The sequence below is a fragment of the Oncorhynchus clarkii genome, unplaced genomic scaffold (genome assembly GCF_045791955.1).
Source record: "Oncorhynchus clarkii lewisi isolate Uvic-CL-2024 unplaced genomic scaffold, UVic_Ocla_1.0 unplaced_contig_6271_pilon_pilon, whole genome shotgun sequence".
Taxonomy (NCBI): domain Eukaryota; kingdom Metazoa; phylum Chordata; class Actinopteri; order Salmoniformes; family Salmonidae; genus Oncorhynchus; species Oncorhynchus clarkii.
In genome coordinates this window covers 513,476-528,362 of record NW_027261145.1, presented here as the reverse complement: position 1 = coordinate 528,362, position 14,887 = coordinate 513,476, and the positions used below count along the sequence as shown (strand labels likewise).

At 46.3% G+C, this 14,887-nt stretch overlaps 1 protein-coding gene across 1 annotated transcript in view; it reads right to left on the bottom strand.

Moving 5' to 3' along the window:
• Positions 1 to 4,954, bottom strand: part of LOC139405255 (forkhead box protein K1-like) — a 57,354-nt gene extending 52,400 nt beyond the window's left edge. The window contains exons 1-2 of the mRNA XM_071147700.1: positions 4,237 to 4,954; positions 1,331 to 1,543 (exon numbers count right to left, since the gene is read on the bottom strand). Of these exons, the coding sequence (XP_071003801.1) occupies positions 1,331 to 1,543; positions 4,237 to 4,667 (644 nt within the window). The 5' untranslated portion in view covers positions 4,668 to 4,954. The remainder of the gene's footprint in view (positions 1 to 1,330; positions 1,544 to 4,236) is intronic.
• Between the last annotated feature and the right edge of the window lie 9,933 nt (positions 4,955 to 14,887).

Sequence of the window (14,887 nt, the reverse complement as noted above, 5' to 3'; positions counted from 1 at the left end):
TAAATAGGTGTACAACTCTAGAACTATGCAAATAGGCGTACAACTCTAGAACCTCCAAAACGACACAACTGTAGAACTAGAGAAATAGATAGTTGTAATTAACAGGGTGGTAACCCCTGTCATTAACCTCTCACAACCTTTTCTTCACTCATGTATTTTTTAATAAATCAGTCTTTTTTCAGCACCTTACTTGTGCTACAAACGACAACACTCCACCCCCTCCTCTCCCTACACATCCCTCCTTTTCTCCGTCTCCCCCCCCCCCCCCCCAACAGTGTCAGCACAAGAACTGCCAAGGAGAGGGGGAGGTTTGGGGAGAATATAAACACACACAGTATAAACTTGTCCAACTAGATCAGTGGCTCGTATTACCATGTGAAGGCCCAATGTTTTTGTTTTGGGAGTGTGTGTGTGTGTGTGTGTGTGTGTGTGTGTGTGTGTGTGTGTGTGTGTGTGTGTATGTGTTAGTGTATGTGTATGTACGTATATGTGTTAATTGTTGTGGGGGGGTAGCAAGCCTGAAAAAGGTCACAGTGTGATAGGAGCGAGGGAAGGGGTGTGTGTGTGTGTATGGGGGAGAGTGTGTGTATGGGGGAGTGTGTGTATGGGGGGGGGGGAGTGAGTGTGTGTGAGTGAGTGGGGCCTAAGGGGGAGCTCTGAAAAGGAAACCAGTGAGTGGAGAGCAGGAGAAAAAAAACACAAGCCTAGGCAAAAAAAAAAAAAAAAACCTGGGGTTGGACCAATCAGGAGCCTGCTAGCGGCTGCCCTGCCATATATGGCTTGTGTACACATACTATGACACCGGATGGCCCACGTGGTGCAGGACAACACACACACCACCAGGGGGAGACAGACACACAGGGAATGTGCTAGAATACTTCCTCTTTCCAGGTTTTTTAAAATTCTGATTCAAAGTATTGGGCGAGTGTTTTCAGGTGCCTATGTCCAAACAGTAAAGAAGATAATAATAATAATAATAATAATAATAATAATAATAATAATAATAATAATAATAATAATAAAAGTATATCATTTTTCAAAACGGATAAATGTTTTTATTGTCAAATTAAAATGACTAAAACCCAGATATAAAAGTACGTAGAAAAGATAGATCTATATATTGAAATAAAAGATAGATCTATATATTGAAATAAGATCATGTTGTTTGAGAACTAACAATCACCAAAACAAAAACAAGACAAACAAGGGACAATCTGAATTTCCCCTGAATGATGATGTCATGGCACGAGCCTCCACTAAAGCCAATTCAGAGATTCTGAGTGTGTGTGTGTGTGTGTGTGAGCAGGCATGTGTTGGTGTGTCTCCTCACCTGAGGGTCCCTGTCGGAGAGGGCAGCGGGCTGACCAGGTGTCGCAGGTCCTCGTGGTGCATTGTGGGAATGCTGATCTTGAGGGGGGAGATGTGTGGGAGGAGGGTGAGGCGGGGCGGGGGAGACCGCTGCTCCTCCTCTCTCGACTCCTCCCCAGACAACAGTGAGGAGAACTGGATTTTGATCACTGTACTGGGGAACCTGAACACACATCTAGGAGGAGGAGAGGAGAAGGAAGCGGAGGAGAGGGCAGAGGAGGAGAGGGCAGAGGAGGAGAGGGCAGAGGAGGAGAGGGAAGAGGAGGAGAGGGAAGACGAGATCGGGAGAAAGACGGACAGAGGTGTTTACTTCAGTGTATCTTAGAGTTACTAGACATCTCTTCAGTAGAACACTTCCTACTTCCTGGTAGTGCAGGCTTTAGTTCCAACCCAGTAATAAGTTTAAAACCTCAACAGAATCGGTGGGTCCCTCCGCGGGGCGGTTGAGCTAACGTAGGCTAATGTGATTAGCATGAGGTTGTAAGTAACAAGAACATTTCCCAGGACATAGACATACCTGATATTGGCAGAAAGCTTAAATTCTTGTTAATCTAACTGCACTGTCCAATTTACAGTAGCTATTACAGTGAACTAATACCATGCTATTGTTTGAGGAGAGTGCACAGTTATGAACTTGAAAATATATTAATAAACCAATTAGGCACATTTGGGCAGTCTTGATACAATATTTTGAACAGAAATGCAATGGTTCATTGGATCAGGCTAAAACTTTGCACATACACTGCTGCCATCTAGTGGCCAAAATCTAATTTGCACCTAAGTCCTAAGTTAGATAAGGAAATGTATTATCATTTACCAGATCTAATGTGTTACATTCTCCTACATTAATTTAACATTTCCACAAACTTCAGTGTTTCCTTTCAAATAGTATCATGAATATGCATATCCTTGCTTTTGGTATCATGAATATGCATATCCTTGCTTCAGGTCCTGAGCTACAGGCAGTTAGTTTTTGGGTATGTTTTTTTTTAAAGGGGCGGAAGCTTTTAACACACCTGGTTACACCTGTGTGTACAGGCCTCCAGACTAACATTTTCTCTTGGTGATACTGGTGCCATTAAGTTTTTCAGTTGATGGCAGCAGGTTAGCATATAGACAGACAGGCAGACTTACACACACACACACACACACAGTTCCGTTGACAGCTGTACCTGCCTCACACTTCATTTTTTGAAAACACCCACATACCTGGGTAAGAACAGGAGCTATCCCTTGTTCTCCTTTCAAAATGTGTGTGAGACCGGGAAAGGAGGAGACACATCTCTAATTGATGAGATCCCATTGGATGATTTTAGATGACATCATAGGATTCTTATTTCTATTCCTCATTACAAAAAAAACAAAGCAACAGTATTGTCATCTGTGTGATCAGCTGACGGCTTGGGCGCTGCGGCACGGTGATCTTAGGCTTGTGCGCGGCTGCTCAGTCACGAAACCCATTTCATGAAGCTCTCGATCAACAGTTGTTGTGCTGACGTTGCTTCCAGAGGCAGTTTGGAACTCTGTAGCGAGTGTTGTAACGGAGGACAGACAACAACAACAACAAATGGACGCTTCAGCGGCCCCTTCCTGTGAGCTTGGGCTCCCGGGTGGCGCTGCGGTCTAAGGCACTGCATCTCAGCGCTAGAGGTGTCACTACAGACCCTGGGTCGATTCCAGGCTGTATCACAACCAGCTGTGATTGGGAGTCCCATAATCAATCCAGAGTTGTCCAGGTTCGGGTTTGGCAGTCATTATAAATAAGAATTTGTTTTTAATTGACTTGCCTAGTTGAAAGATTAAATAAATAACATTTAAAAATGGTGTGTCCTACCACGTCGAGGCCGAGCCGTTGTTGCTCCTAGACGTTTCCCCTTCACAATAACAGCACTTACAGTTGACTGGGGGGCAGCTCTAGCAGGGCAGACATTTCACAACCTGACTTGTTGGAAAAGGTGGCATCCTATGACGGTGCCACGTTGAAAGTCACTGAGCTCTTCACTAAAGGCCATTCTACTGCCAATGTTTGTCTATGGAGATTGCATGGCCGTGTGTTCGATTATATACAGCTGTCAGGAACAGGTGCGGCTGAAATAAACGAATCCACTCATTTGAAGGAGTGTCCACGCACTTTTGGCCATGTATTATTCATGTATATATTAAACCCCTTAAAATTAGTGGATTAGTGTGTGATGTCTGTCTATAGATCTTTTTTTTTGGGGGGGGGGGGGGGGGATAATGTGTGTATTTTTTTGTATTATTTCTTGCTAGGTATTAGTGCCCTGTTGGGAGCTAGAAACACACGTATATTACTGCACCTGCAAATCTGTGTTACGCGACCAATAAACTTTGATTTGATAGTAAATAGCCGTCATGCTGACTTGAGAGTGACTGTTTACATTCTGGTGTTTACGGGACGCAATGTCGCCACCACCGTCCGTCAAAACCCCACAGTGAGTAGCTAGTTAACACAAATTAACTCTAAAATGTTTCCGTTTAGCTACACTGTCTCCTAAAGACCATACGACTTTACTCACGTCTGCAATGGATTCACTTCAGCTAAACAGCTCAAGTTAGCTCGTATCTTCCCAATGTAGTTTTAAACCAAGTTAGGAGACTGTGGCGCTATATATATATATTTTTTTTTTTACAATGTCTTTTCAATGCGAATGGCTAATGCATAGAGTAGACAACTTTGACTAGTGGTCTTAACTTTCTAACTTACAGTAGGAAGCTAAAAATGTGAATTGTGGCAGGTGTTTGTTTATTAACAAGTCCCCAAAAAAAGTTTGCTTAACATAACTAGCATGCTAATGTTGCTAACTTTACAGTAGGCAGCTAAAACTGTGACTTGTGGCAGGTACTTACTCCCGGGGCAGCTGCAGGGGAGGCGCGCCTCTCCTCTGAAACACGCCGTCCACGAACACGCCGTTCTTCCCGAGGCAGCGCAGCGAAAACCCGCACGGCTCCTCGAAGGTGATCTGGAGGTGCCGCCGAGAGATGAAGCTCGAGTGACCCATGTTTATATCCACGGAGCCGTGCGACGAGTTACGGCCTACGGTCACCGTCCGCTGCCTCATGACGAAATCAAAGTCCCGGCCTTCGAGCCTGGCCAGGGCCCGAGGAGGAGACTCGAGGCGAGGAGGCATCGCGCAGCCCCGACTCAGCACCGAAGAGCCCGAGAAGGTGAAATTGGGAGGGTATGCGGGTGAGGTCACCCCGACTCGAACAGGGCTGCACGGGGCAGATTGCAAGGCCAGTAGGGCTCGAGCTCCGGTGTCGTCCCGAAAGTCTGCCATCTTCTTTTTTGGGGGTGGGGGGGGGGGGGGTGAATACAAACACACTCTCAGACACACAGGTCCCAGTAACGTGAAGGGTTATTGGACGGGCCGCTCACGAGCTCCGTCGCTGTGGGAGAGAGACAGAAACAACATGGATTCTGGCCGCGGCGAAAACCCGGGGTGAATGAGGGAGTGTGAATCCGGAAATGGCGTTAGTTTCGAAAAAGTTGTCTCGACCCTCAGTCCAATAACACCGATAAGAGAAGTGGTAAACATCACACTGTTGCTGCTCAATATATACACCCCCATCCTATAACCCACGAGGCCTATTTATTTGTAGCATTGTTCAAGACCAGAATTACTTATTATTGAAGATGTTAGGCATATTGGAATCTTATTTAACAATATTATCTTAAGATGAATTGTTTTTGTCTTATTTGTTTCTAAACGGGAAAAGGAGGCTTTGGACGGGAGAGGGTTAATGCTCGTTTCCAGGAACCGGACGACACGTGCGTGACACATGGCATTGGTTCCGGGCCAGAATGAGAAATGTTTTTTTAATTTGAGCAGATTACTTGTTTGGTCACTGCTATCCCCGACTGTTTGTTCGTAACATGAAGGTGAACTTTTCACTTTGTGAAGGAGATGAACTTGGTGACCAGAGATTCTCTACACTGTGTTTATAAATGCGGAAAGTACAAGAGAACTGGAAAGTGTGGAGAGTGGATCAACAGTTTGGAATGGGACCAGGCGAGTTACCACCCTAACGGGAAAAAAGATTGCAGTCAGTGCAGTATAACTGCATTTAAAGTCTAACAGCTGTATGTTACAAATACTGCGTACAAAATAGCACTGTTTTTTATATATATATTTTTAAATAGAGTAATTATACTGCATCCAAAATACCACAGTTGACTGATGTTTCAAAACTAATATTTTTTTGTTGTTGTTGTAAGGGCAGCGCTGTGTATTTGCATCCACACGAGGGCGGTATTGGGATCGGAAACGAAACCTACGTAATGACCCAGTCTTAACACGACAATTAGGCTTAACTGAATAAATTATAAATGTGTATTGATCAATCAAAAAAAAAGTTTATATATATATATATATATATATATATATATATATATATATATATATATATTGTGTGTGATTAAAAACAAAACAGAAACTCAGTTTTAAGTGAGAATGGACATTGGTCTGAAGCCAAACAAAAGATAGGAAATGAACACCCATGCTCTACCAAGGGTTTTCCCAGCACCACAAGGCCTCTTCCACCCATGCTCTACCAAGGGTTTTCCCAGCACCACAAGGCCTCTTCCACCCATGCTCTACCAAGGGTTTTCCCAGCACCACAAGGCCTCTTCCACCCATGCTCTACCAAGGGTTTTCCCAGCACCACAAGGCCTCTTCCACCCATGCTCTACCAAGGGTTTTCCCAGCACCACAAGGCCTCTTCCACCCATGCTCTACCAAGGGTTTTCCCAGCACCACAAGGCCTCTTCCACCCATGCTATACCAAGGGTTTTCCCAGCACCACAAGGCCTCTTCCACCCATGCTCTACCAAGGGTTTTCCCAGCACCACAAGGCCTCTTCCACCCATGCTCTACCAAGGGTTTTCCCAGCACCACAAGGCCTCTTCCACCCATGCTCTACCAAGGGTTTTCCCAGCACCACAAGGCCTCTTCCACCCATGCTCTACCAAGGGTTTTCCCAGCACCACAAGGCCTCTTCCACCCATGCTCTACCAAGGGTTTTCCCAGCACCACAAGGCCTCTTCCACCCATGCTATACCAAGGGTTTTCCCAGCACCACAAGGCCTCTTCCACCCATGCTCTACCAAGGGTTTTCCCAGCACCACAAGGCCTCTTCCACCCATGCTCTACCAAGGGTTTTCCCAGCACCACAAGGCCTCTTCCACCCATGCTCTACCAAGGGTTTTCCCAGCACCACAAGGCCTCTTCCACCCATGCTCTACCAAGGGTTTTCCCAGCACCACAAGGCCTCTTCCACCCATGCTCTACCAAGGGTTTTCCCAGCACCACAAGGCCTCTTCCACCCATGCTCTACCAAGGGTTTTCCCAGCACCACAAGGCCTCTTCCACCCATGCTCTACCAAGGGTTTTCCCAGCACCACAAGGCCTCTTCCACCCATGCTCTACCAAGGGTTTTCCCAGCACCACAAGGCCTCTTCCACCCATGCTCTACCAAGGGTTTTCCCAGCACCACAAGGCCTCTTCCACCCATGCTCTACCAAGGGTTTTCCCAGCACCACAAGGCCTCTTCCACCCATGCTCTACCAAGGGTTTTCCCAGCACCACAAGGCCTCTTCCACCCATGCTCTACCAAGGGTTTTCCCAGCACCACAAGGCCTCTTCCACCCATGCTCTACCAAGGGTTTTCCCAGCACCACAAGGCCTCTTCCACCCATGCTCTACCAAGGGTTTTCCCAGCACCACAAGGCATCTTCCACCCATGCTCTACCAAGGGTTTTCCCAGCACCACAAGGCATCTTCCACCCATGCTCTACCAAGGGTTTTCCCAGCACCACAAGGCCTCTTCCACCCATGCTCTACCAAGGGTTTTCCCAGCACCACAAGGCCTCTTCCACCCATGCTCTACCAAGGGTTTTCCCAGCACCACAAGGCCTCTTCCACCCATGCTCTACCAAGGGTTTTCCCAGCACCACAAGGCCTCTTCCACCCATGCTCTACCAAGGGTTTTCACAGCACCACAAGGCCTCTTCCACCCATGCTCTACCAAGGGTTTTCACAGCACCACAAGGCCTCTTCCACCCATGCTCTACCAAGGGTTTTCCCAGCACCACAAGGCCTCTTCCACCCATGCTCTACCAAGGGTTTTCCCAGCACCACAAGGCCTCTTCCACCCATGCTCTACCAAGGGTTTTCCCAGCACCACAAGGCCTCTTCCACCCATGCTCTACCAAGGGTTTTCCCAGCACCACAAGGCCTCTTCCACCCATGCTCTACCAAGGGTTTTCCCAGCACCACAAGGCCTCTTCCACCCATGCTCTACCAAGGGTTTTCCCAGCACCACAAGGCCTCTTCCACCCATGCTCTACCAAGGGTTTTCCCAGCACCACAAGGCCTCTTCCACCCATGCTCTACCAAGGGTTTTCCCAGCACCACAAGGCCTCTTCCACCCATGCTCTACCAAGGGTTTTCCCAGCACCACAAGGCCTCTTCCACCCATGCTCTACCAAGGGTTTTCCCAGCACCACAAGGCCTCTTCCACCCATGCTCTACCAAGGGTTTTCCCAGCACCACAAGGCCTCTTCCACCCATGCTCTACCAAGGGTTTTCCCAGCACCACAAGGCCTCTTCCACCCATGCTCTACCAAGGGTTTTCCCAGCACCACAAGGCCTCTTCCACCCATGCTCTACCAAGGGTTTTCCCAGCACCACAAGGCCTCTTCCACCCATGCTCTACCAAGGGTTTTCCCAGCACCACAAGGCCTCTTCCACCCATGCTCTACCAAGGGTTTTCCCAGCACCACAAGGCATCTTCCACCCATGCTCTACCAAGGGTTTTCCCAGCACCACAAGGCATCTTCCACCCATGCTCTACCAAGGGTTTTCCCAGCACCACAAGGCCTCTTCCACCCATGCTCTACCAAGGGTTTTCCCAGCACCACAAGGCCTCTTCCACCCATGCTCTACCAAGGGTTTTCCCAGCACCACAAGGCATCTTCCACCCATGCTCTACCAAGGGTTTTCCCAGCACCACAAGGCCTCTTCCACCCATGCTCTACCAAGGGTTTTCCCAGCACCACAAGGCCTCTTCCACCCATGCTCTACCAAGGGTTTTCCCAGCACCACAAGGCCTCTTCCACCCATGCTCTACCAAGGGTTTTCCCAGCACCACAAGGCCTCTTCCACCCATGCTCTAGCAAGGGTTTTCCCAGCACCACAAGGCCTCTTCCACCCATGCTCTACCAAGGGTTTTCCCAGCACCACAAGGCCTCTTCCACCCATGCTCTACCAAGGGTTTTCCCAGCACCACAAGGCCTCTTCCACCCATGCTCTACCAAGGGTTTTCCCAGCACCACAAGGCCTCTTCCACCCATGCTCTACCAAGGGTTTTCCCAGCACCACAAGGCCTCTTCCACCCATGCTCTACCAAAGGTTTTCCCAGCACCACAAGGCCTCTTCCACCCATGCTCCACCAAGGGTTTTCCCAGCACCACAAGGCCTCTTCCACCCATGCTCTACCAAGGGTTTTCCCAGCACCACAAGGCCTCTTCCACCCATGCTCTACCAAGGGTTTTCCCAGCACCACAAGGCCTCTTCCACCCATGCTCTACCAAGGGTTTTCCCAGCACCACAAGGCCTCTTCCACCCATGCTCTACCAAGGGTTTTCCCAGCACCACAAGGCCTCTTCCACCCATGCTCTACCAAGGGTTTTCCCAGCACCACAAGGCCTCTTCCACCCATGCTCTACCAAGGGTTTTCCCAGCACCACAAGGCCTCTTCCACCCATGCTCTACCAAGGGTTTTCCCAGCACCATAAGGCCTCTTCCACCCATGCTCTACCAAGGGTTTTCCCAGCACCACAAGGCCTCTTCCACCCATGCTCTACCAAGGGTTTTCCCAGCACCACAAGGCATCTTCCACCCATGCTCTACCAAGGGTTTTCCCAGCACCACAAGGCCTCTTCCACCCATGCTCTACCAAGGGTTTTCCCAGCACCACAAGGCCTCTTCCACCCATGCTCTACCAAGGGTTTTCCCAGCACCACAAGACCTCTTCCACCCATGCTCTACCAAGGGTTTTCCCAGCACCACAAGGCCTCTTCCACCCATGCTCTACCAAGGGTTTTCCCAGCACCACAAGGCCTCTTCCACCCATGCTCTACCAAGGGTTTTCCCAGCACCACAAGGCCTCTTCCACCCATGCTCTACCAATGGTTTTCCCAGCACCACAAGGCCTCTTCCACCCATGCTCTACCAAGGGTTTTCCCAGCACCACAAGGCCTCTTCCACCCATGCTCTACCAAGGGTTTTCCCAGCACCACAGCTTTTTGACCTACTACAGTAGCCATGTTGGTCTATTGTACTTTAAAACAATGTGTAAGGCAGGTTGCTTAGGATTCAAAAACCTTCTCAAACAGCCTCATTCATACTGCTAGAGGAGGTGCTTCCACAATAGTGTGATTTGTGCCACAGACAAGGTAACGTATTGAATTCTTCACACACCACAGTAAGATAGTATCCCATTACTCTATACCTTTTCATGCTTTAAAAAAATAATAATAATAATTCAATGAAAGCAAATGTTGCTTTTAAACTTACACTGAACAAAAATATAAATATTAATGTGTTATGTAAAAATAAGATTTTACTGAGTTACAGTTCATATGAGGAAATCAGTCAATTGAAATAAATAAATTAGGCCAGTCAATCTATGGATTTCACATGACTGGGAATACAGGGTTTTTTTGTGTAAAGGTTTTCTTTCAGGGGCTGGTGGATCAGAAAACCAGTCAGTGTCTGGTGTGACCACCGTTTGCCTCATGCAGCGCGACACATCTCCTTCGTATAGAGTTGATCAGGCTGTTGATTGTGGCCTGTGGAATGTTGTTCCACTGCTCTTCAATGGCTGTGGTTGAAGTTGCTGGATATTGGCGGGAACTGGAACACACTGTCGTACAAGTCGATCCAGAGCATCCCAAACATGCTCAATGGGTGACATGTCTGGTGAGTATGCAGGCCGTGGAAGAACCGGGACATTTTCAGTTTCCAGGAATTGTGTACAGATCCTTGCGACATGGGACCGTGTATTATCATGCCGAAACAGGAAGTGATGGCACGACAACGGGCCTCAGGATCTCGTCACGGTATCTCTGTGCAATTCAAATTGCCATCGATAAAATGCAATTGTGTAGCTTATGCCTGCCCATTCCATAACCAGACAACCACCGTAGGTAGGGCTGTTCACCTGCATAACCTTGTAGATTGTCAAGAGCAAATTTGGATAACTCCTGCCACAAACACTGTAACAACATGACAAACTGCTGAGAAACAGCTACAAAATACAAAGTCATTAGACAAGCACAAAACTCACGAGAGAAAATTATAGACATATTTACCAATCTGAAAGTGGATGGGTGCTCCAAACCCTTGAATACAAAACTTCAGCTACAAATGTCCAGTTTTTATTTCTTTACTTACCTACAAACACACACACGCACTTTTTTCTCTCTCGCACTGTTGGTTAGAGCCTGTAAGTAAGCATTTAACTGTAAGGTCTACTACACCTGTTGTATTCAGCATTTCACTGTGAGGTCTACTACACCTGTTGTATTCAGCATTTCACTGTGAGGTCTACTACACCTGTTGTATTCAGCATTTCACTGTGAGGTCAACTACACCTGTTGTATTCAGCATTTCACTGTAATGTCTACTACACCTGTTGTATTCAGCATTTCACTGTGAGGTCTACTACACCTGTTGTATTCAGCATTTCACTGTAAGGTTTACTACACCTGTTGTATTCAGCATTTCACTGTAAGGTCTACTACACCTGTTGTATTCAGCATTTCACTGTAAGGTCTACTACACCTGTTGTATTCAGCATTTCACTGAGGTCTACTACACCTGTTGTATTCAGCATTTCACTGTGAGGTCTACTACACCTGTTGTATTCAGCATTTCACTGTGAGGTCTACTACACCTGTTGTATTCAGCATTTCACTGTGAGGTCTACTACACCTGTTGTATTCAGCATTTCACTGTAAGGTCTACTACACCTGTTGTATTCAGCATTTCACTGTAAGGTCTACTACACCTGTTGTATTCAGCATTTCACTGTAAGGTCTACTACACCTGTTGTATTCAGCATTTCACTGTGAGGTCTACTACACCTGTTGTATTCAGCATTTCACTGTGAGGTCTACTACACCTGTTGTATTCAGCATTTCACTGTGAGGTCTACTACACCTGTTGTATTCAGCATTTCACTGTAAGGTCTACTACACCTGTTGTATTCAGCATTTCACTGTAAGGTCTACTACACCTGTTGTATTCAGCATTTCACTGTAAGGTCTACTACACCTGTTGTATTCAGCATTTCACTGTGAGGTCTACTACACCTGTTGTATTCAGCATTTCACTGTAAGGTCTACTACACCTGTTGTATTCAGCATTTCACTGTAAGGTCTACTACACCTGTTGTATTCAGCATTTCACTGTAAGGTCTACTACACCTGTTGTATTCAGCATTTCACTGTGAGGTGTACTACACCTGTTATATTCAGCATTTCACTGTGAGGTCTACTACACCTGTTGTATTCAGCATTTCACTGTAAGGTCTACTACACCTGTTGTATTCAGCATTTCACTGTAAGGTCTACTACACCTGTTGTATTCAGCATTTCACTGTAAGGTCTACTACACCTGTTGTATTCAGCATTTCAATGTGAGGTCTACTACACCTGTTGTATTCAGCATTTCACTGTGAGGTCAACTACACCTGTTGTATTCAGCATTTCACTGTAAGGTCTACTACACCTGTTGTATTCAGCATTTCACTGTGAGGTCTACTACACCTGTTGTATTCAGCATTTCACTGTAAGGTTTACTACACCTGTTGTATTCAGCATTTCACTGTAAGGTCTACTACACCTGTTGTATTCAGCATTTCACTGTAAGGTCTACTACACCTGTTGTATTCAGCATTTCACTGAGGTCTACTACACCTGTTGTATTCAGCATTTCACTGTGAGGTCTACTACACCTGTTGTATTCAGCATTTCACTGTGAGGTCTACTACACCTGTTGTATTCAGCATTTCACTGTGAGGTCTACTACACCTGTTGTATTCAGCATTTCACTGTAAGGTCTACTACACCTGTTGTATTCAGCATTTCACTGTAAGGTCTACTACACCTGTTGTATTCAGCATTTCACTGTAAGGTCTACTACACCTGTTGTATTCAGCATTTCACTGTGAGGTCTACTACACCTGTTGTATTCAGCATTTCACTGTGAGGTCTACTACACCTGTTGTATTCAGCATTTCACTGTGAGGTCTACTACACCTGTTGTATTCAGCATTTCACTGTAAGGTCTACTACACCTGTTGTATTCAGCATTTCACTGTAAGGTCTACTACACCTGTTGTATTCAGCATTTCACTGTAAGGTCTACTACACCTGTTGTATTCAGCATTTCACTGTGAGGTCTACTACACCTGTTGTATTCAGCATTTCACTGTAAGGTCTACTACACCTGTTGTATTCAGCATTTCACTGTAAGGTCTACTACACCTGTTGTATTCAGCATTTCACTGTAAGGTCTACTACACCTGTTGTATTCAGCATTTCACTGTGAGGTGTACTACACCTGTTATATTCAGCATTTCACTGTGAGGTCTACTACACCTGTTGTATTCAGCATTTCACTGTAAGGTCTACTACACCTGTTGTATTCAGCATTTCACTGTAAGGTCTACTACACCTGTTGTATTCAGCATTTCACTGTAAGGTCTACTACACCTGTTGTATTCAGCATTTCAATGTGAGGTCTACTACACCTGTTGTATTCAGCATTTCACTGTGAGGTCTACTACACCTGTTGTATTCAGCATTTCACTGTGAGGTCCACTACACCTGTTGTATTCAGCATTTCACTGTAAGGTCTACTACACCTGTTGTATTCAGCATTTCACTGTGAGGTCTACTACACCTGTTGTATTCAGCATTTCACTGTGAGGTCTACTACACCTGTTGTATTCAGCATTTCACTGTAAGGTCTACTACACCTGTTGTATTCAGCATTTCACTGTAAGGTCTACTACACCTGTTGTATTCAGCATTTCACTGTAAGGTCTACTACACCTGTTGTATTCAGCATTTCACTGTAAGGTCTACTACACCTGTTGTATTCAGCATTTCACTGTGCTGTCCAACTCCAGTAAAACATCACACACATCCTCATTTATAAATGGCAGAATAAATAGGAAAACAGAGAACTCACAGCTTTGGAGACAGAACATACATATTAAGTATCGTGTGCGACGCAGTGCGTTTACTGCTGTTTACGTTTTGAATTGGCATAAGTAGTCGGACATTCTCCGTGACAAAGGGGCGCATTCCCACAATCCCCCTCTACTCTGCCATAAAGCACTGTGTCCCCAGGCAGTACCGTAGTGATGGCTTCTGCATCGCACAGATGAGAATCGATGAGAGCTGGTCTCTCTGTTCTAGTACCACCCACTGTGTCCCTAGGCAGTACCGTAGTGATGGCTTCTGCATCTCACAGATAACAATCGATGAGAGCTGGTCTCTCTGTTCTAGTACCACCCACTGTGTCCCTAGGCAGTACCGTAGTGATGGCTTCTGCATCTCACAGATGAGAATCGATGAGAGCTGGTCTCTCCTCTGTTCTAGTAAGACACACACAGTACCACCCACTACACTCACTGACACTAGTAAGACACACACAGTAGTACCACTCACTGACACTAGTAAGACACACACAGTAGTACCAACCACCACACTCACTGACACTAGTAAGACACACACGGTAGTACCCACCACTACACTCACTGACACCAGTAAGACACACACAGTAGTACCACTCACTGACACTTGTAAGACACACACAGTAGTACCCACTACACTCACTGACACTTGTAAGACACACACAGTAGTACCAACCACCACACTCACTGACACCAGTAAGACACACACAGTAGTACCACCACACTCACTGACACTAGTAAGACACACACGGTAGTACCACACTTAATAAATGGAAATAAGTGTATGTGTGTGTGTGTGTGTGTCTGTCTGTGTGTGTGCGTGCGTGCGTGTGTGTGTGTGTCGGAGAAGGGGGATGTCAACACTGTAAATTAAGAATTGTCTAAATGTATACTCCAGGAAGTGAACCCACAATCTTCAGATACACAGGTGGTACCTTCAGCCCTACAACACAATACAATACATCTAGCCCTACAATACAATACCTCTAGCCCTACAATACAATACATTACCTCTAGCCCTACAATACAATACATTACCTCTAGCCCTACAATACAATACCTCTAGCCCTACAATACAATACCTTCAGCCCTACAATACAATACCTCTAGCCCTACAATACAATACCTCTAGCCCTACAATACAATACAATACCTCTAGCCCTACAATACAATACCTCTAGCCCTACAATACAATACCTCTAGCCCTACAATACAATACAATACCTCTAGC